The sequence below is a fragment of the Solanum verrucosum genome, unplaced genomic scaffold (assembly GCF_900185275.1).
Source record: "Solanum verrucosum unplaced genomic scaffold, falcon-dt-bn FXZP01000049.1, whole genome shotgun sequence".
Taxonomy (NCBI): domain Eukaryota; kingdom Viridiplantae; phylum Streptophyta; class Magnoliopsida; order Solanales; family Solanaceae; genus Solanum; species Solanum verrucosum.
The window spans coordinates 498750-526737 of NW_026020221.1; the positions used below are offsets into that span (position 1 = coordinate 498750).

The 27988-nt window shown below is 33.8% G+C and overlaps 3 protein-coding genes across 4 annotated transcripts in view; 2 read left to right on the forward strand and 1 right to left on the reverse strand.

The window, feature by feature from the left end:
* The window catches only part of LOC125831588 (pentatricopeptide repeat-containing protein At5g01110-like), an 809602-nt gene that overhangs the window by 498393 nt on the left and 283221 nt on the right, over nt 1-27988 (reverse strand). The gene's annotated exons all lie outside the window — the stretch shown is intronic.
* Nucleotides 9091-27988, forward strand: part of LOC125831646 (uncharacterized) — an 831707-nt gene continuing 812809 nt past the window's right edge. Inside the window, exon 1 of the mRNA XM_049510817.1 lies at nt 9091-9103. The gene's annotated coding sequence lies outside the window, so the exon portion shown is untranslated. The remainder of the gene's footprint in view (nt 9104-27988) is intronic.
* On the forward strand, nt 12205-27986 carry LOC125831589 (uncharacterized). Of its 2 annotated transcripts, none has more exons than XM_049510756.1 (10): nt 12205-12364; nt 12395-12787; nt 19426-19517; nt 19712-20412; nt 23128-23249; nt 24606-24695; nt 24820-25011; nt 25120-25218; nt 26090-26228; nt 27316-27986. In XM_049510756.1, the coding sequence occupies exons 2-10, from the start codon at nt 12416-12418 to the stop codon at nt 27492-27494; spliced, it is 1986 nt and encodes a 661-aa protein (XP_049366713.1). In that variant the 5' UTR covers nt 12205-12364; nt 12395-12415; the 3' UTR covers nt 27495-27986. The 2 variants fall into 2 exon arrangements, with proteins under 2 accessions (XP_049366713.1, XP_049366714.1); XM_049510757.1 differs by having other exon boundaries at nt 12206-12364; nt 23179-23249.

A 27988-nucleotide genomic window follows, 5' to 3' on the forward strand; every position in this document is an offset into this window, starting at 1 on the left:
AATTATGAACGAGACTGATATAAATATTTGGAGATGCATTTAAAGACCAAATCAAAATGATATATTTTAAATTAGTGGTCAGCATGGTCATCATGTGAATGTATTGACTCAATATTATGAATTTGTAATAGTTAGTCAACCGCCTCTTTTTGTTGAATCGACTGTTCAATCATTATTTCAACAATTATCAATGCATGACCATCGATCATTTGATGAAGGCACATGTAGTTATAGGCTTATTGATAGTAGCAAAAAAAATGAGGCCAGATAAAGCAACAAATTTATATTTTACTGAATTTTAGTGTACTAATTTGAAAAGATTAAAAATTTTATCAGTATACACAAATTATCTCCTATTAAAATAATTTGTCTTTTCGATACAAAATACGCAATGAACAAATGAAAATAACTTAATAAATTTTTAAATTATTTTTCGTCATTTATATTTTGTTGAGTAGTTTATTATTTTATTATAATTTTCACATTATAAATATATATGTATATTTAGATAGTGATATCTTTTGTGCTTAATTAGTTTGAAAACTTTTCGGAGAAATAACCTTTTAATTAGAGTACAAATTGTCACTTTTAAAACAAGTTTCTATGAACATTATATGATAAATAGATCTAGAGCTTCTGTGCTTTTGAGAAGGAAAAAATATGGGGTGATTTGCACAAAATGATACTTTGTGCTTGTATTTAGATTTTATCTTCATTTTTTTTTATATTTGTGCAAAAAATGACGTTTAGTTTGTATAAGTTCACAATCGATTTGGATATTGAATTCGAGATTTTCTTTGGGGGTATAAGTCGATTTAAATATCGAATTCGAGATTTTTTTGGAGGGTATCAGGAAGGATTTGAAATAGAATAATATCAATTCATAATCGAACGCATCACTACATTTCATCATCGTGGGTCTCTAATCATTATACTACCTATTTATTTGGTTGATATCTTGATTACTTGCATAATCACTCCGTTATTGAGGACGCAAATTTTGTGGATTAAGGTTACACGCTGCTAGCGCTGACTCTTTTTAGTTTAACAGAATTAAAATATTCTCTAGTTATACAAATCACGACAAATTGGTAGGAGAACTCACAAATTCAACTGAATTGTCATAATTTCAAGTTTTCATTTATGATACTTCTCTTTTATGATTTCAAAAACACAAAGAAAAAAGTTTATATATATATATATATATATATATATATTTATTTATTTATGATTTTCAGTTTCAATAATAATATCTCTCTTTTATTATTTATGGAACATCAAAAGGTCCGCAAATATCAGTGTGTATAATTTCAAGAAGTTGAGTGCTTTTCGTGGCACCTTTCTTGGTATGCTTGGTTTGCTTCCTTTAATGCAATCCAAACATATATCAAGATTAGTAAAATTCAGATTCGGAAGAATCTCATTTTTCACTAATCTTTTTTTGGATACATGACTCAAACGTCTATGCCACAAATAAGTAGAACTTTCATTTAGTAAACTACGTTTAATTCCAACATTTTGATGAATAGTAAAGTCACGACCTGAGAGCACCCCCTAGTCGTAACCGGCGTACTCGACCTCTTGGAGGTCTAATACAAGCCTCTTAGCATTCATTCATCGCATAGACACTAAAACCCACAAGGAATAAAAACTTTCTTCACACACAAAGAAACTTTCATCAAATAACAAGCGGAAGACTTTCTAGACTTTATACATGATGTCTCAAAACCATCTAATACTTGAATACAACATTGGGACTAAGCCCACTCAAAACTATAACAAAACTACAAGACATAAAGGAACATGTTGGTTATTGTCCTTGAATCTATGAGGACTCACCAAGTCTTCATCTTCAAACACCTTAGAAACCTATCCATCAACCATGGAATATCAACATCTCCACAAATCCCTACATTTTAGTCAAAAGGGAAATAAAGGGGTTAGCACAATTAAGTACTAAGTATGGAAACCATGCAAAAACATGCTAAAAAGGACATTTGGTTGAAAGTCATGCCTTATGCCATTTTTGTATAACTTCATGAACATTGACATATTAGGCATATTATAGAACATAACCAACATATAAGACATTAACCACATTATAGACATACTTAACACTTTCACCAAGTAACTCATTTCATCATCCAAGGACCCTTATCTAAAATTAACCTAAGACACACTTGAGTGAGACATGAAGTGGTTGCCCATACAACCTCTTCATACACACCTAAGTGTTCCTCAAGGCTACTATAGACAAGAACCATCACGCTTCAAGGTAAAATACTAAGTAACTCATTTCATTAACATAAGCTATTCATTCAACAAATCATTTACACAATAAATCAACACTCTTCTTTAAAGTCATTTAGGACACGTTCATACATTTAGGGGACTTCACACTTTAGTCATATAGACTTAGGAAACTCATTTTGGCACCTTCAAAGCCTACTCGTGCCATGTGTAGATAGCATCCCATACTACTATCTACACCTTGTAGAACCTATCAAGTAACTAGAATTCACACTAAGGCTATCAAGTTCTACATTTAAAGGTCCAAGTGTCAAGAATACTCATAGCACAAATTTCCAAGAGATTCAATAACAAGGCTCGCCCAATATATACATCATGTCGTCACACCAAGCACAAGCAAGTATCAAAAAGGCCCAACGCCCGGTATCAAGAAGGGTCAAAGCCCAATAATCAAAAGAACCAAGAACCATATTTAAAATGGCTTTCTAATTCGTACTTAAAATGGACAATTCCATTCATAAGACGGACTAAAAATCCAGAGTCAAGATGGCAAGTGATCCGAATCAAGAGGCATGCCAAGAGTGACAAAGTCACAGCCACAAGAAGGACAAGGTCCCAACAAGAGTGCCAGGTGATCAAATAGTCCGTACAAGTGGGCGAGTTACATGAGCGTCTTTAACGTCTTAAAGGACATCAACATGACAATGCAAAGTGACTAGAGGTAGCCAAGGTACCAAGATCAACTTTCAAATATTTCCGCAGTTAAAAGAGTGCAAGTACAAGTTTATACCCAAACTCAGTGCTTTAGCAAAGAACCAGTCCAACACAACTTTGCCAGTTCAGACCGTAGACCAACCAACGTTTCAAGGTCCTCAACTTGTTCACGAGTATATATAACCTTAAAAATACAATTAAATAACTTCTTTAACTTCTATTAGCTCAATAATGTTGACGTAAAATAGGATCATCATCACAAGTAAGCCTAGCATGTACAAATACAACTATGCTCCCAAAATAGTGAATTTGTCCAGCCTGGTACCTCAAGTCGCAAGTTAGATTTGAAAAGGAAAACGGCAAAACTAGACTTTATAACCTTCATGAAAGATGTAACTTCATCTCTTAAGGTTGAAAACAAACAAGAATCACCACAAAATACACTTTGTACAAGAAGATATATTCAAAACACTAACAGCTGATCATACAGGATTTCAATTTCCGAAATCTGGGCAGAGCTTTCCCTATGTTGCGTCCCATATTTCGTATCCATAACAGTTAAATTAGAGTTTTACATAAACATAAGAGTTGTAGGTATACCAGTTAGCTTTCCAAATCATATTTATTCATTGTAAACGAAGTTCTAGAGAACGAGATATGCATAATTTACTAAACACTACCTACCCAACTCAAAAACAGATTTCATCACTTACATGTGAAAGGAATGTCATTGCCAATCGATTTATATTCAACATAACTTTTCATTTATCAAGAAGAGAACCTAAGTCTACCAAGTCAAGAGATGACATTCAACAATATAAGGCACTTCACATTCCATTATCTTCATTCATAAGTGTTAAGAGAGAACATGCTTGCAATCACAACACCCTTGCATTTACAACATAATTACCTTTACTTTATTAGATTCACATTCAACTCCTTCACATTACATTCACAACACAATATCATGGTAATACTCAATTATTCATATAATGCCTTTAAGGCCATGATCATAATACATTCAATAAGTAAACACCTCCACCATAAGTGGATCACACATCAATCTATCACAATCCTAAATCAACTTTACATTAACAATGAAGTTAGGTCAATTTACCATTCTCCAAAGCCATAATCATCTTTACTAAATTCTACCACAATTCACCATAAGATAGGTGTAGATAACAATAGAAACCAATAAAACAATTTAATCTAAACATAATTCAATAATCAGCATGAAGATTAATTCATAAAATGCCCATTCAAGGCTATGAACCCAATTACTCAATTCACTAACAATTCCACACAATTAGATATAGTTAATGGCATAAATCAACAGCCCACAACAATCTAAACATAATTCTATTAGAATCAAAATCAATATACCCACTTTATGGTGCAATTTAGGAAACTTTGAAAGACATGGGTTCATGGAATTTTCTTTCTTAAAAACCATCAACAAACATCATTAATAACATAAATCATCATTAAAAATCATTTAATGCAAGAACCCATGCTTAGAATCGAAATTTGGGTTTTTGTGTTTTTGGAAGAACTTTGAAATCATTTGGATTGAGCTCCTTGAAAGGAAGAATAATCAAGGATAAAGGATCCACATACCTTAATCATCAAGAATCAAACGAAATTGAAGAAGAAATCAGTAGCCACCATCAACCCTAGCTCCATCTTTCACCTTGAGCTTCCATGGGGTTTTGAGAGAGTTTTGAGAGAGGGAGGGTTTTGAATTTAGGAGAATGACTTTAAAATAGACTTTAAATGTTTTAATACCTTTTTAAAAAAAATACCTTAACCATGCATCTTGACCACACGAAATACCATCAACACTCAAGACAATCACAAACGGACACACATTAGGCTCTAGTTACTCTAGTTTGTTTTTAGGGTCGTTACAAGTAATAAGGGATTCAGAAAAATTATTATCGAGTTTCAATCTATATAAATCATCAATAAGAACACCAGAACCATAAAAACAGTATTCTTATATAAATTGAAACATTCATGTCCAAACTTAAAATCAAATCCAGAAACATCAAGTCTTGAAAGAAAAATAAAATTCCTAGAAACTGAAGGAACATAAAGAGTCTGTAATAGATCAAGGTGATGTCCAGTCTCCAAGATCATCCGATATGTCCCTATGCCTTCAATTTGAGCCTTCATACGATTTCTCATGAATAAAAATCCTTATTTGGATTTGTAGTTTGGATCGTAGTGAATCCCTGCAACATAGTGGATACATGAGTAGTTGCACCAGAATAAAGCCACCAAGTATTATTAGGAACTTCTACTAAATTTGATTCGAAACATACAAAAGCACTAAATGTACCTTTCTTTTCAAACCAAGCTTTACATTTCTGGCAATCTTTCTAATAGTATCCTTCTTTTCTACAAAAATGACACACATCAACCTTGAGTTTCTTATGAGCATCCTGTGAAACTTTAGCAGGTGTTTTCTTCTTCTTAAACTTGTTGGCCTTCACTTTGAGTTTAACAGCTTCTTGACTCATGAGGTTAATGGAATGACCTCCTTGTTTCTTAAGTCTTGACTCTTCTTGAGTAAGCATACTGGACAATTCACTTACATCTCACTTATCCTAAATAGTGTTATAGTTCATTTGGAATGATCCATACTCAAGAGGCAACGAGTTCAGAATAAACTGAACCAAGAAGGTGTCATTCACTTTCATCCCCAAGGTCTGAAGTCTTGTTGCAATGTTGATCATCTCGATGATATGATTATTCATACTACGCGACCCATCAAACTTCATAGTCGTGAGTTCATATATTAGTGTACCAGCAAGAGACTTATTAGCAGAACGAAAATGTTCTTCCACAAACTTAAGATATTCCCTGGCACTTTCTGTTTGTGGAATAGTAATCTTAATGTTGTTAGCAACAGTCATTCAGTTGAACATAAGACTCAATCTGTTAGAGCACTCCCGTTATTTATGGAAAAACTTTTCATCCTCACCGCTATTATCAGTAATGACAGTAGGTTTTTCATTCAGCAGAGTCAAGTCAAGATCCATCACACCTAAGTGGAACTGGGCTTGTTCATGCCATTTAGAGAAGTTCAATTCATAGAACACAGTAACATACGAAGCATGCGAATAAAGAGGAATAACTACAAAATAGATATACATGCTTACAAATTAGAAAATAATGTGAATGCAGTAAAGTGATAAAAATATATTGTAATTCTCCTTTGGGTAGATACTACAACACATCATCATAATTAAAATTTCATTTTTTTTATCTTTAATAGGTAATTTAATATTTTTAATCAAACATATACGACATCTTTGGATATACAATATAGGTTTGACTAAAAATATTAATTTACCTCATAATTTTCACTATTTGTAGAATGATAGATTCACCTTTGGGTAAATTCTTAAGTTCTAGCAATAATGAAAGTCAATTTATCTATTTATTTTTCAATATAGGAATTTAATTAACCTTCATAGATAAATGACAATTTTATGAATGCATATTTTTCTTAACCATACTAGTTTGACCACTTTGGTGACAAACAAGTTATATGAATACAAATGCACACATAATATCATAAAATTTCATGCATGTGAATATTTTTATACATTTTAGTTTGACCCCTTTGGTAACTAACAAACAATAGAAACACAATACATAAATCGAGTAATCATAAATATTATATGTGTAGACGTTAATTTCTCTAGGCTAGCCACTTTGGTGACTAACAAACTATTTTGCACCAAGTACACACATATTATTTATTGCTTAGCATAACGATCACTTTAATTTATTGGACAATTTTAAAAAAAAAACATAATTATTACATTATGAGAAGTTTAACTGAAGAGTCCAAACACCTTAAATAATCAAGCACAAAATTACGCTAAAAAAATTCAATGATAAATTTAAACATAATTTGATTGGTTAAACTATAGATGGTAGCTACTGTATATTTATCAAACGACCAAGATTGCATGGTACATGAACTTTGACCAAATCTATATATATAAAGTTGAATGTAGACCAAATTGATGTGGCTCCTCTCAATGACCATCATTCCTATTTATCTATTTTCTCCTTTTTTTAACATTTTAATTTCACTTTTATACATAATCTACTAATTAAATAGATTAATAAAAGACTAATGTAATAAATATATAATCAAGTCTTCATAGTTGATTTTTATGACCACTCTTAATTCATCATTAAAAAGACAATAATGAAAGTACATTATTGTGAGCAAATGCCAAGACCGTTTTAATTGATTTTAAACCTTAAAAAATTTAATGTTAAGATTAATCCTTATCATTTATAATAAAAAACTCTTTATTTTTATTTTAATAAATTCTTTCGATTACAAAATAATTCTGCATTACTTAATTGTAGAATTTGAAAGATTTCTACACCATTAAAATTTGAAGACAACTATATAAACAAAATACAATATACAATCACAATCTCATTTTTTCATGAATAAATATATAATCTATGCAATATAAATTTGCAGAAATAGATAGACAAGACAAAATGAGTCTAAGGAAGAAAGTCATCACAATTCAAGATTATTTTGTAATCTCAAAGCATGAACATTACTAATGTCTTGTGTTTTTGTAGAAATGTTGGATCAACAACACATTATATTATATGAACAATTCTTCCTTGATCACCTTTCAAGATGCCATTCATGTGATTTAACAAAAACAATCATCAGGCTACTGCTAAGCGTTCAAAATTTGACTGACATCCGAGAGTGAAGCAAGAAGAAGAAAAGAAACAGGAATTGATACTTTTGAAGAAGGTTTAGCCTAAATCTACAAATGGTTAATTTGATAGGTAAAATTTTCAACCCAACTCTTGTATGAACGTTGATTTTTCTTCTTTTGTTCTCTTCCTTTTTTCACTGAAATACTTTGAATTTGTCTAATAAAAAAGTGATAATATTTTAAGAAAGTATTGATATTGAGGACTTTTACATAAGATTAGAAAGATACAAAAAGAAAATGTATAGAGTACTGAATGAGAGAAAGAAAAATAAAAAGAAACATAGAGTGATGAGAAAAATAGAGATATCAAATAAAAGAAGAAGAAAAAGGCTTCATATATATAATATTGCCAAAATTAAAGTTTAATGTATAAAGAATAATTTATTTATTTTGTTCCATATATAGTTCTTAATATGTTCCATATATAGTTTCCCTAAATTTATATGTTGTTTCATATATGTTGGGTATATAGCAACAGTTAATGGGAAATGGAGGGAAGATGAAAAGAGAGGAACTTGAAAAGTTGGGAATTTGAAAAGTCCTTTTATGCTTTAGTAAAAAGACATTTCTCCCTCATCGGTGGTGGAAAGAAAAATAGAAGAGTTTAAATAGAGAAACACTTCTATTAATTGTTAAAAGGGTTGGAAAGAGGGACCCCCCTCGTGCCGTCGTCGTCGCTCGCTCGGCTCGGCTCGACTTCGGCTTAGGAAAATGATCGAGAGATTATATTTTGGACAAAGTTTTGTTTTAATTATTTCTTTAATTAATTAATTAAATAAAATTCAATGGCCAGAACGTTTCAATTAATTAGTTAATTAACCGAAACGTTCCGACCCTACTCGAATCCGTGTGACCCATTTTATTTAAATGACTTTCCCATTTTATTTAAATTTCCCGCCGTTGGAGATGACTATTCAGAAAGGTTGCAACTTTCAGGAACAACCATGACTGTTTGAAAGGTTGCAAACTTTCCGAAATGGTCGTGTGGTTTCTGAAAGGTTGCAACCTTTCGGAACCAGTTCCTCTTGGCTATAAATACCAGTTATTCTTCAGACTTTTTACTTACGAAAATTTCTGATTTCTTCTTCTTCTTCTGCACAAATATTTTTCTTGTACTTTACTGTCGTTGAGTGGCTCGCTGACACCAGCGTTTTGGGTATCAATACACTGGTGATTGAGATCATTCTATCCTGGGAGGACATATTCCAAATCAAACCTCGGATACTAGAGAGGAATAATTTCCTTAAGGGGACACTGTGCATTCAGTGGGCTTGATCTTTTCCCGTTCTGTCTTTTCCAGATTCTGGTATGTTTTACAGATTTTAATTTTTGTGAATTAATTTATGTTCTTCTGTTCTTCACTGGTTCATTGAAAACTTTGGTAACTTCGTGTTTCTGCAAAGTTTTTGGTAATCAGTATTACTGTTTTTTTTAAAACACAAATTGGCAACAATATATAAGTCTTAATATGTTTATATATATATATATAGTAGGAGATATTATTTAAAAAGATAAACAAAAAGAGAGATGGTTATTAATTTTAATTCATTATAAGGAGAAAAAGAAAGAAAATGACTTCAGTTTTTAGAGTAAAATTTGGAGATATAGGTTGTAATTAAGGAAAGCACAAAATTAATGTGTTAAGAAAAAGAAAAAAGAAACTAAAATGAAAAAGAAAGGCATAAACAAAAGAAAAAAAAGACTACCGAAAATTTGAAAATTTGATTGTATTAATTCCTTTTTATTCTATTTCATTTTTTAGTTTATTTCAGGTTATATAAAATCCATACAAAAGAAAACATACTTTATATATAACATTATATAACAAAATAAATAAAAGATATGATTGAGTACATGTAAAAAATATTAGTAAAGATTTAAAGACTAAAATTTAAAGACATTGTACTTCACAAATTAATTAATACTATGTATAGTATTTATATAAAAAGAAATTATAAATGAGAATATTTATATTTGTAATTCTTGGATAATTTGATGAATACATTCATTTTGTTATCATACGAATTTTATTTAGTAAATTCATTGATGTTTATAATTTGTATAAAATTTGTTTATGGAAGAGTGATGTAGTACCTTTTATAGGAAAAATAAAAATGATATTTTTAGTTTATTTTATTGGTAATTTTGTCTTCGTTATTACCATTTTTTCGTTTTCATTTTGTAATTTATGAGTTTTTTTTGTTCGATACCTATATTGAAGTTCGAATAATTCGAATTCAAGTATTGTAGAGCCCATATATATTTTTCTTTTAAAAAATTGTAAGCAAAATGTTTATGTAGGTGTAAAGATGTAAGTTTATTCACATATTTATTGTTCATATGGATATAGATTCTATAGCAAATAATTAAAAAAGGAACTAGAGGTAAACATAATAAAAATCCTCATACACTATATATTTCATAATATATCTTTGAAATAATTCACATTTACTAATTCACTCAAATATATATATTGTTTAAAGGTTATTTTATTTTCATAAAAAAGAGGATATACTAAATTTAAATATATATTTTACACCGCATGAAGCGCGGATAAATTCACTAGTATAACTAATACATAGAATATTCTATAGTATTTAAATTAATCAAACCAAACTAATTGACTACAAAGAAATTAAGGTATATAAACTGCTCTACACTAGCTAGGCTTAATTAAGCAGCGTTGTATTGTACATTATGGACAAGGACCATGTAAAAACTTAATTGTGTTGTATTTCTTTTCTTGTGGTCAAAGTTGTGTTAATTAACAAACTTTAATTAACATATTGTATTACAAAGTTACATCTAATGTGATGTTTGGACAAAATAACAAATAGTAGGCTGATGCCCGTGATAATTTTCTTTTCCTTATTTGAATTAATTGCACAAGATATACAAAGATTATCCGTTCAAACAATCCAGACTTGGATGTCACATGTAAGATTATATACTTTAATACACATTAGGATCTTTAACACGATAATCTTACATAGAGATCGTCAGGGGCACATACCTGATGCGGAAGACATCATCACAAAGAAAAGTGGAAACATTAGTCGTAAATTAGTTTCTACCTCCTTATCCTAGCCTTACATTACCACAACCGTCAGCGATGAAACCAGTGTAGATAATATGTGGTAACCCTAATGGGTGTAGGGATAACCAATTTATAGCCATTATGACTTAATCCGGTACGTTCATCAAGTAACCCATGTACGAACAAGATATATTCTTCATTAAATATTATTTATGGAATTATTTGGATCACAAGTAAACTTGGGCCATAAGTAAGAATTATTCTTACATATAAATCCTACCGGATTTGATTTGTCTGCATTGTCTATAAGGTATTCTTTGAATTTGCAGTTTGAATTTCGATCAAAATATTGCAAATAGGCCTCAACTAATCTCAAATTTAAAATAAAGCTTCCAAACACAAATACAATCAATCCCAATCACCAATTTAATCAAATAACACCAAATCAAGAAGACCCACGTTGTATTCTTCATCATTTTCTAAGGATCAATAATTGAGTTTTGAGATTTTCAAAGAAAAATCATTAGATCAATGTTTGAACTTAAATTTAAGCATTAATAATTAACATCAAAACGATTTAAATAATAATAGATGTTCGTATTTGAAATTTACTATGTGCATGATATTAATGATGAATATCATAAATATTTTAATATTTTATTATAACATAATATATTTGTTATAAAATATTGTTACGTAATTCTTGAGTATGACTATTATAGAAGAGTAATTTTACCAAAAATGTACAACTCTAATGAATGTCATTGTTATTATAAGTAGAGTGCTGTTATATAGAAATAAAATCTAACATGAAAAATACATTTTGAAGAAAAGTAGACCGTTGTAGTGAAATGCTATTATAAAGAACAATCGTTATAGAGAATTTTACCTGTATAAGGTAAGATGAGAAAAATATAATATATTCAAACTATTTATTAATTAAAATAACTTAGTACAATATATTACAAATCATGCCCAGGGACGGAGCTATATGGGGCCGAGGGAAACCCCCTTCATCGAAAATTAACGATATATCTTGTTTTTCATATTTTTGTAGTTTCAATTATTATTTTTTTCTAAATAAATGTAAGTTCTATGTTGTCGTTTTGTTTGCAAACTTGATTGAGATTTACATAATTTAAATCTGTAATTACAAGATTAAAAGATAGAATAACTTTATCTATGTGTAAATATGATTTGTTAACTTCCTATCTTTTATTGTTCACGTTGAGATAGAGTTAAAGTTTATCTAATTTTAATCAACTTGTTCATATTTGATTCAACCCACTTATTTATGGATACTATTACTATTTTTTTTGAAACCCTTGGTGAAAATCCTTACCATGCCTTTCCTTGCAATTTCGTTAGAAATATGAGGGTTTGATGAATGATTGAAAAATCTTTGAAAACAAGTTAGGAATTTGCATCAAAATTAGAATTGGACTTTTCTTTAAACCAAACAAGGCAGCTACCGTGTATTGATTTTGCACTTTTTCCTCTTTAGCATTGTTCGTCACATTTGTTCTGACTTCTCTCTCTTTTGTCGCCCACCATACATATATTCTTTACTTCTCCTCTCCATTTGCTTCTTCCTTCTTCACTTTTCAACTATTCTTACCATTCTCTAAATGCGAAGAAAATGCAATGTCCCAGCAACTCCTTTCGCTACAATGCTACACAATGCGAGTGCAACCCTGGTTACTTGTTTAACTTCACAAGTAGAATATGTTACTTGTTTGATGAATGGGGTCCTGTGGAAAGTGATTCTGGGGTTGATTATAGATCTTTATCGTTTCCTGGAAGTGGTGCCCTTTTCGATTTTGATTCAATTAGGAGGTTAACTCAATCGCAAGCTGTCTTTCTTGAAGCTACACTTATTATGTTGCTTTCTTGGCTTTGTTTCTGTTTTTTTGCTCGTTGTGCTCCGCTTGGTGATGGACGTTCTATTTGGTTCAAGATCCGATGGTGGATTAGTCGACTTGATATCTGCTTTGCATCCCGCCACTGGCTTGTATGATTTCTATCTCTTTCTTTGTTAGTTTTGTTTTTAGGATGGAATTGTATGGTTAATTTTACTTATTATTTCATGATTAGTAGATTTGTGAGGCATAATTTGTACTGAAAGTTAATTGGGTTTTTTAACAGAGCTAGTTGGACATAGATTTGAAAGTCAAGTTTTGATTTTTCTTACTGAATTTACTAAAAGTTGCGGAAAATTTATGGAATGTTTTGAGTTTTGGGAAGCCATATGTGACAACCAGTTTTGGAAAAGAAGGAACATATATTTTGGGTTATTAACAGGTTTTGAGCATGTACAGTTGTCTGGTATGGTTTATGTTGAGTGGATATGAAGATTCAAAAGAAGACCTACAAAAGTAGGTTGATAGGAAGAGCCCTCTTTGTTTATTATAGTTTTATACCTTGCTTCTTGGACTTGTAAGACACGCCACATAACTCTAATTTGTCAACATCCATTTAAAACAAAGATTTTAATGACAAATAGGACCTTGATTTAGATTTAAGACTAAGCAAGAAGAAGGATATTTTCTTGTTGAATGAACTCACCTTCCAGTTCTGGTGTCATAAATGCTAGCTTCTTGTTGCTTCAATAATGAGTTTTAACTGTCATATATTATATTCTGCGTTATTGCTTTTTCAATGTGATCTCCCAATTGGTGGTTCTCAGAAATTTGTGGAAGTAAACAAAGTCTGGAGGTGAATCATTTATTTGAGTGACTATCAGGGACGCTGTGGTTGGTTTTGTTGAGTATGACACAAAATGATTTTCTATAATAGTTACGTAGTTCTTAGTTGCAAGAATTATATTGGATATTTTGCTTCTGTTCCATGGAACTGAAAGGAAAACTGGGAATATGATAAATGGATAAAGTGCAAGATGGCACAAGCGAAAGTTATCCTTAGCACCCTGTAGCCTAAGTAAGATATTTTCACTTCCAACCCCTAATGAGTGCTTAAAAAGAAAAGGGAATTAAGTTCAGATTGCCTTCCTATCCATAATAAAAACTTGAAAGAGGAAAAAACAAAAAGAGACAGAAAACCATCATAAATCCCTTGCTAAAGCTGCCTCTAAAGTATGACGCAAACTTGAGCTAATAAAAGGGAGGTGGAGATAATGGAAAAGGGCAAGAATCTATATTTTAAAAGCTTCTTAATGTTGGTTTTCTTCAATAAAGCCCTGCTTACTTACCAAAGAGAACTGTCAAAAAACAAAAAAGAGGTTGATGCAGAAGTATAAGTATGATGAGTCTTTCTTCTATTCGTTTGTTTATTCAAATTATTTGCCATACCCATTTTTAGGCTTGTAATGATTGAATTTTTGCGGGTAAATGTTGCTTCCTGCTTTCTCAAGGTGATGTATCGAAGTTATTCTGTATAGAATTTTCTAGAGGTATTCCACTATTTTGATATTAATGATGGAATTGATGATCTTATAGTCAAGAGCTGAAATAGTACCACCAGTTAATATCCAGGGGTAGTTTGAGAATTACCTCTTCCATTCTCTCAAGACACTTGATTGAGTGCTTGAATATCGTTGCATTCTCCTGGGATGCTCATTTGTAGTATCACCTATCAAAGTAAAGAAAGGGCATTAACAGTGGGAAGTTCATGTTTATCTGCTATCCCATTCTAGCTTTCCCTTGAGTTTTTTTTTGGAGAGAGCTTACAGAGATATTTCCTTTTGATCTAAGGTTATTTCTTATGAAAGATCTACGTTTCCAGTCTTGTTTTGCTATTGGTAAGGAGCTCATACTTCAATATGCTTTGACATATTCAACTAGGATCTATTATCTCATTCTGGAACCATTAGATTTCAGTTTCAATCTTGTGCACTAAGAAGTTCTGTGTTGTTTGCATTTTGCATCCTTAATGTATGCATCATCTTAAGTTTTGCACTGTATCCTTTGTTTTTCACAATTTGTCTCTTTATGTATGCACCAGCTTTTGTTTAACATCCTATCCTTTGTTATTTTCATTATTAACCCCCTAAGATGTGCATTGCTATTTTATTATTTGTACTGGGTACTGAAAGAATATATGTTTCTTCTCCATATTCTCTTTCTACAGCATCTATAATTCCTTTTTCATGTAAAACAGATGTCCAACAACTCTAATTTTCCCACTACTTTTCATATTCAACTCACTAACTTTATCAGTTGTCTCGATTACCGTCGTATTCTCACTTGAAAATGACATTTGGTTTTCCGAGTCATTGATAAAGTTTTTACCTCTGTCAAAATTGATAAAGGTCCTTTTAGTCAAAGGTACTTTGTTTTGCCATTTAAGCAATCTCTAGATTGAGAACCCAATTTCTTAACATTTGATTGAATATATAGATAGTTAGGATTCATATAATTGACCCAACCTAGATATTTAGGCAATCCTTTGAAGATGAAGTCTTTAGCACAATCCTCCGCTATGTAGTCCTTGAAATGCATGTATTTGGATAATAAGGAGTTGGAGATGTTGTACGGAGAAAATAGATAAGTGTATACTGTTACAGCGTCACAGAGCCCTTGATGTTTACTATTCCAACCTACACATTCATAAAATGAAATGTTTTATAAGTTTGTGAGGGATAGGGTGCAAATTGATATGATGCATATTTAGGGGCACATCTTAATAAACAAAGGGGCGTATAAATTAAAAATGGTGCACAAAATAAGGCAAAATTAAAAGAGGATGGGGTGCAAAATGAAAAATGGTGCATACATTAAGGGTGCGAAATGAGAAGAACTCAAAAAGTGCCTCTAATAGGCCTAATTAGAGTACATGGATAACTAGATCATAACTCCAGGACTGGAGGCCACTTTGCTCCAGCACTGGATATGGATAACGTTTTCCTGAACTAATTCTGAGAAGTAATTTATAAGGAATGGACTAAGTAGGGGTATGTTTTTGCCAGTTTTTAGAGTGATGGTGATACAGTTCTAGGCGATGGTAAAGGTCAATTGAAGTCATTTTAGTTGCTTAAGCTATGCTTCAAAATGATACTATGCGAACTGGGTGTATCTATTACTTCAAAGTTGGTACCTCAGTTTTGGTGAGCTGCAGTTTGCAGTAGTAATGGTGTAGATTAGTAAACCATCAATTCATTTTCTGCAGGGTTAATACATGTCGGATTTGAGTCTTAGAGTAGTCAGTAGTGCAAGGACTGATTTAGATCCCTTCCCTCGTTTGTGTATATTTAAGGACATCTAATTCTCCAGTCTCCTAAACTTTTCCTATCAAAATAATCTTTTTATCTGACTAAATAAGAATAGTTTTCTATGCCAGTCTTTAGTGTCATTGATTCTCACAAAAGGAGTTCATACTTCAATTATATTGACAAATAACCAATGGATCATAAATTGAGTTGGTGTAGGGTCTTGAGTACAACTCGATCCTCCAACCTCCTCTCTTTTTTCTTTCATGGTTACCTTTTTTTTTCTTTTTCTAACCATATAATTCCAGGTTTTCTAACACTAGCAGTCTGTTCAGTTGAATGAAGGGTTTTATCGATTTCTTGGGTCAATTTCGTTCTTGCACGGTCATTTCTCTTTTGCATAATGTTTGCTGAAGTTGCAATTGTAACAGGGAACCTCTCCTCATTTGCTTTTGTATCCCTGCAGTAGGTACTGATATATTAACAAATTACCTTACCAAAAAAACAAGTTCTCTTTTGCATGATATTTGCATTCTGTTGTGGATTTGGGACTTCATCTGAATGATAAATTAAAATTTAATAGCTCAAGTCGTATGTGAGAAAGACAAGTATCAAATGAAGTGGTGCTGGAAGTTTAGGTATTGTCAACCTATGAACCACAATATGTGTACAGTATGGGTACAATTCGAAGATGATTTAAACAATTAGGGGATGTACCAGACACCATTGTTACCATAAAAAAAAAAGAATAAAGCAAATGGGAATTGGGATGCAATACGAATGGGATACAAAAAAATGTCTTCCAGTTTTCAGTATGGATTTGCTATCTAAAGACTGTTCTAAGAAGCATGAATAAGTATTTAAACCAAAGATTAGAACAGACACATTCATCAAGAACCCAGCTTTGTGAAATTGAGCCTCCTCCTCCTCCTCTTGCTGATGCTTCTTCCTCTTCTTGCTCAAGTGAGACGAAGAAGACCCCTTCCCTCTTATTTTCCTCTTAATTTTGGAATGGTTCTTCGCAGAGAAACATTGTTAATGATATAGAAACTGTAGACATATTAGAATCCTTATCATTTAGGGGTCATGTTCATTGTTGTTTGATAGAATAAAATTTTCATCTGAGGCAGTAGGAAGGTTATCGCTTTAGCACAAAGTTTCTCCTTATGTGTCCCTATAGTACCTGACATTGGCAAAGCAAAACTAACACTCGACTTTAACAAAATATAATATGCAGATTTTTTTGTTAACTGTGGTATTTGGGTCATCTTACGTGCACCTCGACTAATCCTACTGATATTTGCTACCTCTCACTAGTACATGTACCCAGTAACTCTATTCACCTGGGCTTAAATAGATAGGAAGAAATCATCCTGTGTTTTTCCCCCACTAGAATTTGAATTTGAGACCTCAGGTTCTCAACCCACTTCATTGAACTGGAACCTCAATGTTAGATGGCGGCTTGGCGCCACAAGTTGTCTGATGCACTCGTCTTCTTCCTTGGGAGAATGGATCGTGACAAGATCTGAAAGAGGTGTTGTTGGACTGTGCGTTCTTTTGGATCCCAATCAAGCACGGTTTCCCGATCTTGATGCCAAGTACTCCCTGTCTCAAGAGAACATTTCTTGCAGCAGAATCAGTATACACATTCACAGGTTGACCCGAAGATATCATGTAACCATCTTTGAACTTCATGGAGTTGGCACACGGAGTTCTCAATTTTCCACTGACAATCATGAATTAATCACCCCACTTTCCTTGGCTCCACTATCCATGATAAATCACAGGACACCATATATGCACTCAAAACGGCAAGACCACCTAGGAGCTTGTGTTGCATGCAGCTCTGTAGTGTTTTCCTCAGAATTGAATTTCTTTTGGACAATGTCAACTCCCTCCCTGATCCTCCTCCCCTTCTCACTTGTAAGCCGAGTATGAGTGGCTCTGACGATGACCTCAGTCCTTGTAGGAGTGATTCTAACCTCCACTCCAGAATATCCATTTTCTGCCAAGTCATGTGTTAACACTTAATTTAACTCCTCGAAGAACACACCATCTGCCACAAACTTCTTCTTTTTGCTCATTTGAGTAGCTCTCTTCGCCCTCTTCGGATGTTTGTAGTCATGTTGACTTTTGATTCTGTCATTACATTGTTAATGGTGTAGAGACCACCTAGGCTTAATAGATTTCTTATCATTTTAGGAGTCATGTTCACTTTTTAAGCTCTCATTACATTGTTAGTGGTGTAGAGACCACCTAGACTTATTAGACTTTTTATCATTTTAGCAGTCATGTTCACTTCTAAGCTTTTATTACCTACTTGGTACGGACTGATATAAAATTTACTTTACTGATCTCAGAAGGGAAAAAGAAGGAAAATAAAAAGAAGCAAAGATAAGAGTCTCTTGCATCCAATCCAACCCCTAAATTCCATTTGTTTAAGTTTTTATATTTCATTAGTTATTAGAATAACCCCATGTGTTCTTTTAAAATCGCATTCTGACCCCAAAAGTATCAATATTTTCCCTGCATGTATACACTTGTAGGATACTTGAATTCTAGATTTAGAGATTTGAGCATCCAGAAAAATAATAGGAAATTTCTGTGTACTTGCTGAGATCACATGTTCTGAGGGGCGGATTTACCTTATATCAAGCGGTGTCCGTCGAATTGTTTTTAATTATTGCACATATAAATAATATAAAAACTTATATAGGTAAATAAAATGACACCACTTGACAGTTAGACTGTCCCAGTTCTGGTCGAGTGCTTCGTTATCCTCGTTCAGGTTGGGAGATCGAGCCTCAACCACGATTATTGTTAAAAAAATTTGGACTTATGTTGCTGACTTCTTGTTAGAAAAATAAAGCACACACAGAAGGGATTCAAACCCTTGACATCTTGCTAGGTGAGTATAAACTAAACCACTGAAGTTCTCTTTGTGTAATTACCAAAAAATAGTTTAACATAAAGACGGTTTTCACCTATGATAAATACATTTCAAAAAGTGAAATTTTGTTGAGGTGAGTTGTAATACTGTACCTGAATTAAATTTTATTAATATAATATGAATTTTATTTCTTAAAAATGATGTCATTACGATAGTTTGTTCACTTTTGAAATGTCAGTTTGCTTCTGAAAAATTCTGTGTATGCCCTGGTTGGTGTATCATATATGATAGTTGATATTATATCCAGTACTAAGAGGCAGCTCAAATTTAACATGCACTTCATAGATTATATATCTTAGTTGTTGAATAATGGCCTTTATTCTGCTTATTGTCTCATATGCAGTATGACAAATCAAGTATCACCGAGCCTACTTGTGATGTGGTCATCTTGTTGTAGCACCAGTTGATGTTTTTGGTTTTAGCAGTTTTCTGTGTTTCTGTGATACTGTAAAAGTTTACTTCTGTTTGTAAATTCTTGAACACACCTCTTCATAATCTTTAGATTTTTGTTATTATGTGCACCATTTTCATGTAGGATGACCAGAAGGTAGTCATGAAGCGGAAAACAGAGCTTGGTGGAACTTTTTCAATAGCTAGCTGGATACTTTTTATTGGTCTTTTTGCTGCGTGAGTACATGATGTCTTCTATCTCTTTAATTTCTAGTGTTTCACTATTTCTTCCAAGTGTCTGGCCTGTTCTTGTCTAAAAATAAAAAAGAATCCAGCCTGTTTTTCTTCTGAATAGTATTTTCTTCTGCTGTTCTTTTTTTTCTTTACCTTCTATTCCATCTATAATAGACTCTTTATATATGCTTCCACAGTTTGCTATACCATATAATAGCGAAGAGAGCTATTGAGATGCACAATGTGAGAGCAACAAATGCACCTGATTTAGCTGCTTTTATAAACGATTTGGAGTTTAATATCACTACCATCTCAAGTATGAGCTGCTTACACTTACGTGGTCTTGGAACAGTAGTAACTGGGAATCCAGGGTTGATTGACTATCGATTTGCTCCTCTGTCAACATTTGCCAACTATTCCTGTATAAACACAACTAAGGGACCGACCATCATGCTTAAGTGCAGCAGATGTCCACTTAGCCGGGACAATGCCTATATTTCATGGCAATTTGTTGATCTCCCAAATAGTCCTGCAGCAGCTGCTGGATTTCAGTTCAATCTAACAGCAACAGATCCTAAAAATAAGAAACATGTTAGCTTGGTCAGTGGAACACTGAGAAATGGAAGCAATTTTGACGACAAACCAGTTACATTTAGAGGGCTGACACCAAATATATTGAAGTTCAATTTTTTCCCGAGATTGTACCATAATTTGAATGACCTGAAGCTCATCCAACCACTACTTCATGAGTTTCTTCCAGGTTCCTCATTTGATGAGATAAGTCAACTCCAAGCATCGCTCGAAAGCCCTAATGATGGTCTAATCAACACGACATTGTATATCAACTTCCTATCTTCGTATATTGTTGAGATCAAGGATCAAAATGTTATGGGACCTGGTGAGTAACATCTTCATCTCTCAGCACATTTTCTATTCTTTGTTGTCTTCTCTGGTTAGTGTTCAAACCTCATGACTTTTAAATTTTCATTCCGTCATATACTTAGACCTAGAATAATGCATGTACTGTGTAAACACCTTTAGCTATGAAGTTTGCAAATATCTTTCCAGTCATACTTTTGCGAGAGATTCTCTTGTTTCATCTTTTTGGTAAATAGCAACTTCAGTAAGAAATTATGAGTTTATGCTGGACCATACAATATGTTAATGATGTCTTGTCATTCTGAGGAGAATTCCTACATGTTCCCGAAATACATTTATACCAAATCTGACAGCTCTTCTTTTGTAACTCATTTTCTACATTTTTGTGTATGAACTGATCAACTACTTACAATTCCTTTTTAAGTTTGTTATTTGTCTTGAAAACTGATATAGGCGAAAGTTTTGTTACCTTTCAATAGGAAAAAAAGAAGAAGATCTAGGCGAGAGCCTTCAGCAGTATTGTGCTTTATAAGATGATTGATATGTATTTTCCTGAATTTCCTCATTCCCCTCTGTCTTCTTTTTGCCCTCATGTTTTCAACTTTGGGGAGAAAGGGATGGGGGAGAAGAGGAGAGTTCTGGAACTCAGTTAGTTGTTGATATCTAAATTTCTTCTATATGCGCATCTTATGCGGAACTAGGTATTTTGGTGTTCTGCAGCACCCACAGAGATGTTCACTCTCTGGTTATAGTCCTAGCTGATTGGTCCAGATCCTATGCCAATTTTTTAAATGCCAAAGTTGTCCCCTAGCATTTGTTTTCTACGTGATTCATGAGAAGTTTAGTTTCTCTGGCTAATACAGAGTGCATAATTAAGATTGTGCAACCTGTTAAGTGCGACTGGGTATGTTATTGTAGAAAAATAACAAAGATCAAGTTCCTTTAGTGGAAAGCCCCTGAAGACAATATGAGTACCATGCCTTGATGTTTGCTTGAAAGCAGTGCTCTTTCAAAACATTATAAGTTCACTGAGCAACTTGTCTGTAGAATCAGAGAGGCAAAATAAAACAAATTCCACTTAAGGCCCTACACTGCTATGTAGCAATGGCTGAATGGTGAAATCCCACAAGTGAGGTTTGGGGAGGGTCAAATGTATGCAGACCTTACCACTACCTCATGGAGGTAGAGAGGCTGTTTCCAAAAGACCCTCGGCTCAAGTGCAACAAATCCCAGTATAAAGAAGAAGACAATGAAGAGAAATTGAAACAAGAAACCGTGCAAAAGTAGTCAAAACAACAATAAAATCATGTGATAATTGAAATGCCATACACTATATACTAGGGTAGATTGACCCTTCGGGGTGGCCCAGTGGTTTGGGCTTGGGACTTCCATGTTGGAGGTCTCAAGTTCGAAACCCCTTGCCAGTGAAAGCAAGGGGTTTTGCCTTCTGGGTCGAGCTCGTCGCACCGGGCTTGCCTAGTGCGGGTTACCTCTCCTATGTGGTTTGCGAGCTATTGCATAGGAGCGGGGTTTTTACCCTGTGCGCACCCAAAGGGTAGCTGCTGCGGGTATCCCTTGTCATAAAAATAAAATAAAAATATACTAGGGTAGATTGTTATTAACAAACAATAATAAATAATGATAAACTTCAAAAAAAAACTAGAACTATAATAATACAACTAGAACCATAACAAACACAAGTCACCCTAAGTAAGACTACACTACACTACCTACTATCTTTCTACCCTAATACGAGTCCTCCACACCCTCCTATCTGGGGTTATGTCCTCGGTAACCTGAAGCTACGTCATATCTTGTCTTATCACCTCTCCCCAATACTTCTTCGTCCTACCTCTGCCTCTCCTCGTACTCTCTATAACCAACCTCTATCGCACCTTCTCACTGGTGTGTCTATGGAATCCTATTTTTTTGTTTGATATAGTTTTATGTGCTTCAAGCTAAGAGGAATTTAAGCTTTTAGTGTGGATGCAAAAATAATGAAGGTGGGGAAATGATAGGATAATCAACTGGAACGTTTACCTTATCTGAAAAAATAAAGGGGAAAAAGATAGGGTGATCAGATGAAGACTAGTGGGTGTTTGGATTGGCTTGTTTTAAGTACCTTTGGCTTTTTAAGCTCTTTTGTATTTTTGGAGGTATTTGGGAAACACAAAAAAATGCTTTTAAGCACTTTGTTTTAGGCTGAGAAAGTACAAAAAAAGCCAAAAGTTGGGTCTTTCCAACTCATGGCTTTTAGCTTTTAGCTTATAGCTACTTAAAAAAACCAATCCGAACATACTATTGCACTGTTGATTTGCAGGCTAAACTAGTTAAAAAGAAAATTGAACTTGCTAGTCTGATGCATCATTTCATACTTAAACTGTTGTCTAGGATATGACGCTGGACCACACTAATATAATACTCCTTCTGTCCCAATTTATATGATGCACGTTGACTGGCGAGTTTAAGAAAAAAGACTGACTTTTGAACCGTGTGTCTGAAATAAGCCATATATATTTTATGTGGCTACAAGGAGATAAGGGCAGATTGGGATGCCTAAAGTTAAATTGTGTTTCTAAACATAGAAAGATATCATTCTTTTTGGGATAGACTAAACGAGAAGTGCATCAAATAAATCGGGATTCAGGGAGTAAGAAAAGAAGTCTGATGTTTAGCTGTGCTTCAGAAATCTGGTGTGTATATTTAGTGTTTTAAGTGGTTTGTTTCATTTCAGAAGTATTTTTGGGCTATGTTTTGATGATATCTTCCTCTCCCAAGAGTGCAGTAAGCTTCCTTGCAGATGTTGGTGGCCTCTATTGCGTTAGTATTGGCCTCTTCTTCTACATTTTGGTGCAGGTACATTCATTTTTTCATTCTTTTTGTTACTACTTCTGTATTTTATGGATTTTCATTTGTAAGCTATGTTACATGGCATAACTTCATCTTACCGAGGACATGACTCTAGATAGGAAGGAGTTGAGGTTGCGTATTAGGGTAGAAGGTTAGAGGGGTACACTGTTTTCTTGCCTTGCGGAGGTTTAGGGTTGTTAGTGCCTGTCGTAATACTAGTCATACCCTTGTAGTTCTGGCCATGTGTTGTTTATTGTGTTTCGATTATCTCACTATTTTGTTCTTTCCGGTAGACTTTACAGCTGTGTTTCTTATTAACTGCTATGCTTTCTTCATTGTTTTCTTCTTCTTTTATTTGGGTTTGATGCGGTTGAGCTGAGGGTCTTACGGAAACAACCTCTCTACCTCCACGAGGTAGTGGTAAGGTCTGTGTACAGTCTACCCTTCCCAGACCCCAGTTGGTGGATATCACTGCGTATGTTGTTCAGTTGTTGTTACATGGACTTGTTTACGTGTGTGCATCCTGTACTGGGGTGTATGTTTACTACCCTGTAAAGTGCATTTTCTGTCAATTCTTAGTATATTATGAATAATCTGCATAAAGCACCCATACTCTTGTCACACCCATTCGACACAATAGTCTAGGCAAATGAAGTATCTGTGTAACATAGTTGTGTGGTTGAGAACAATGCGTTAAACCAAAAAGAGACTTCGTTAACAAGTTTTCTGTTGAAATATGCTGTAATAATAGTTGTTTGTAGTTTAGGTATTGATGGTAATGCACGGGGCTTCTCGAGTTAGGTATGTCCGCTTAAATCTTGGACATGGATCTCTTATGGTTTCTGCTTTTATGTGGTGGTAGGATTTACATTTTACAGCTACTCGATGTAGAAACTTACTGGAGCTTGATTTCTTGATAATTTCCATTCAGTTTTCTATGTTTGTGGAGGAAAGTGTCTTTCGGTATACCTCTCAAATCTGCTAACTGCTAATTTCTTTATGAAGCATCAACTAAGAAAAGAAAAACAAAGTTGGGCAAAGTGTTTTGTCTGACACTAATTTTTTGGGTATCATTTCTACTCCTAGCAACCAAAACGTTCAAGATTACGACATTTTGTTCCGAAATTGCATAGTTATTTACCTCTAGATTGGAATGTGGGTTAGGCATTAAGATTGATCTGGTGTCCTGAACTTAGTAGTGATGGAAGAAAGGAACTCTGAAGATACTTGAAATTGTAAAAACCAATGAAGTAAATTTAGAGTGTCTTCTTTTCATGGAAAATTTACTTATAATTGTGTGCAGGGTGTGATTGATCCTTATGTCTATACTTTCTTATTTTTGTTGATCCTCCTATGTTACAGTGTGAATATAGGATAAAGAAATTGCGCAATGAGGATAGTGTGATGCGAAAGGTTAGAAGTCGCCGAAGAGCTCAAGACCGCTGGGATAAAGTGAGTATATGGACAAAAAAATCAGTGTTGTCTTGCTGAACACAATCTTTTTAAGTTAGCTTTGCCAATTCAGCTGCCCTGTCTAACTTCCTTATCCCTTGCTTCCACTTTATTTTTCTGATAGTTGAGGAAATATGTGATGTACACGTACGCTCCTAACCAATTGGAAGAGGAGTATGACATGAGAAATGATGGTTGTTGCACAGGCGTCAAGATGGAATCACTCCAAAGAAAGAGCTCTTCAGTTAGAGGAAAAGGGTCTAGCAGATTAGATACCATCAGTTTTAGCAGAAGAGTTGGCTTACCTAGTGAGAAGGTGCAGCCTTGCAGCATCAATTCCTTTATATCAGTATGCTTACATCTACTGCTTATTTACAAATTTCATGGAGATCGTAAACTTTTGAAGTTTTGTTTGCCTTCCCAGAGAGCCATTCCAGAAAAGATTGATACTCAAAGTGCCACACATTTTTTGCCTGAACCTGCAGCAGATCTCCAAAAGAATACACATCTGAAGGAAAAAAGAGTCAGTTTCTATTTCTCTCTGATATTTTTGTTTCTTGAATTTGCTTAAATAATATTTGTATTTTGGGTACTGTCTAAACACGATCCCATTAACCTGTTCACATGATTGGTCCCATCATGCCCTCTCTTTTACCATGATTCAGACTTAACCCAATATAGCAAAACAGATATCTAAATGGTGTACATGGATGTTTTAGCTCTTCTATTTTTAACAATACCCCTTCTTGTTTTGATGTGAGGAAAAGACCAAGGGTGTCACAGCTACTTTCTCTGGTTTCATGATTTTTGCTGTTATATAAGAGGTACTAGAAATGAATGCTTTACTTTTTAGAACTTCCAAATATCTTTGCTTCGATTGGGAACTACCTGTTAGTAGGTAGTTTACTTTTTTTTTTGGGGGGGGGGGGGAGGCACATTTCTTTCCCTCTTCAGAAAGTGACCTTGGACTTGTAGAAGCATTTTGGGAGTTGAAAAGAGGAAAGGGAAGTCATAGTCCCGGCACAGTACAATATGGACAAGAGACCTCTAAATGGTGTTCCATTTTTGTGAAATTAGTGATTTAACGTGTAGCTTTTTCATCTTTCAAATGTTGCCTCATGGTTTTAGATCTTTTTATAGGTCACTTATATGTTACTATATTTTCCTGCTTTTGTTGTTAGTTCTTCCTCTACTTAACAATATACAGTTCTTTCTTCATATTCTGCTCTTATGATCAGTTTTAATCTTTTCTTGTTCCCTTATACAAACCGTAACTATGCTAATATGACTTAGTTTTCATGTCCACTTTGTTTATCTTCCCAAAGAACTGGCAACTTCACTTTGCTTTATCCGTAGAAAGCTGTTAGACTTACTTTATATTTATGTGACTTCAGTTCCAAGAAAATGCTGTACCTCCAAACACAAAAGGTAGTAAACCTGAAGACATAGTTGCTCCAGATGAAGAGAATGCTCTCCAGGCTCCAGCTTTTCCTGCAGCTAATGACGTAACTGTTCCGCCTCCTCCCCTGTTAAGTAAGTCTAGAATTACGAGATTAGTGTTTATTATGTTCTCCATCCTCCATGCCAACTAACAAGCTAACTGTTTAGATTTCATATATCCGATTTTAAGCTGCTCTTTCATGTCATGCTTCAGCCTATTTTATTCAAATTGCCCATGCTATCAAGATCATTATAGATTTGGTCAACCTTTCTGGGTTAAATGCTTTGTGACAAGCATAAGAAATTACAGGTCAAGTTTATGAGAGCTCACTATGGATGATATTGATCTCTTTGATTATGATAACGTATTTGAAGATTAGAAACCCCAATTATGTTGGTGACTCGTTACTTCTTGGTAGTTAGATATTTAAACCATTTTCTTGTTTGGAATTTTTTATGGAGATTCTTTGAATTCTATCCCTGTTTCTAGGAGTGTGGTTCGAAAATGTGGTGGTCTGTAGGAAACTTCTGCAACGATATGCTATGTCCTGTTTCTTTGTGTGGTGGTGGCCTTATAGATCTCAGCACCTCTGAGGTTTCAGGCTATATCGATTGTGAATGGAGTGATAGGCGATAAGTAAAATAGTGAATTATGGAGCTTGATAGTTATGTTCCCAAAGGGTAGCGGCTGCGGGTTTCCCTTGTCATCAAAAAAAAGAAAAAGAAATAGTGAATTATGGAGCTTGATAGTTGGTCTGGGTTTGGGTGTTTAGTTTTGCTATTAAGCTAATTGGAAGATCATAGCTTAGAGTGTCAACAAACTTTATGTCAATAAGCTATCCTTTCTGGTTTTATAACTTTCCAGTTGAGCAATCAACTATGCTACATGTGGGTAGTTCTTTTTTTTTAAAAACCAAATCAGAGCTGTAGTAAATATAACTGGAGACTGTTTCTGATTACTGAAACTTTTTGATGATGGAACTTCAGGATATTTGTTTCGAACTTTATTTATCGAGATGGCATATTATCTACTACACCATATGAACTAATGAAGTATTTATAAGGCTTCCATACATGTTGTCCCTTAGAAGCATCTCTCTTTACATAACCCCCTTTAATCTTTTTGAGAAAGTGTGGTGAGGTGTTTGCCTAAATTGATGTCACTGCTTTTGTTCTGCAGAATTGCAGGCTGCTGATCATGTAAGTATGACCAATCTCCAGAAAGATCTCCAAAACCTCTATGAATATAATATGATGCTCAGGGAAAAGTTGATTGCTGCCCAATCAATGCTTCATTCATTAGCCAGCAAGGAGTCAACTTTAGCAGCTGATAATGGCGATATTATTACTAGAGAATGATTATGCTCAATTAAGGTTGTAGGTGTGTGGATGAACAAAGGCAAGAAAATAGCTGCTACTTATCTGAACATTCAAAATTCTGTCTCTTGAATGTTTTGAGAGCTCTGGTGCAGATGTTGCTGACTTTGCTTTCTGTGGAGTAGCTGTTGATAGTACTTTGTTAGAACAAGTACTGAATGCAACACTCCAAGGTGATGAAGTACTGTCCTTTGTGCTGTACATTGCGGATTCAGATGCATTATCACCTGATGATCGTTGGAGTGGCTGAAGCCGATGTCTTCTGTTTGTTGTATAATTTTAGTGTGGAGTATTCTTTTGGGAGCAGGATTGTGTTCCTTAGTGAGTTAAACATCTGAATGTACATTATGTAGGATTAGGACAATGATTTAAGGAAATTCGATTATGATAGTAGTGTGCGTTGGATACAGTAATTATTAAGCCATATAAATCTACCCAAGACAGTTCTGCAGAAATGTATTTTGGTATTCCTTATT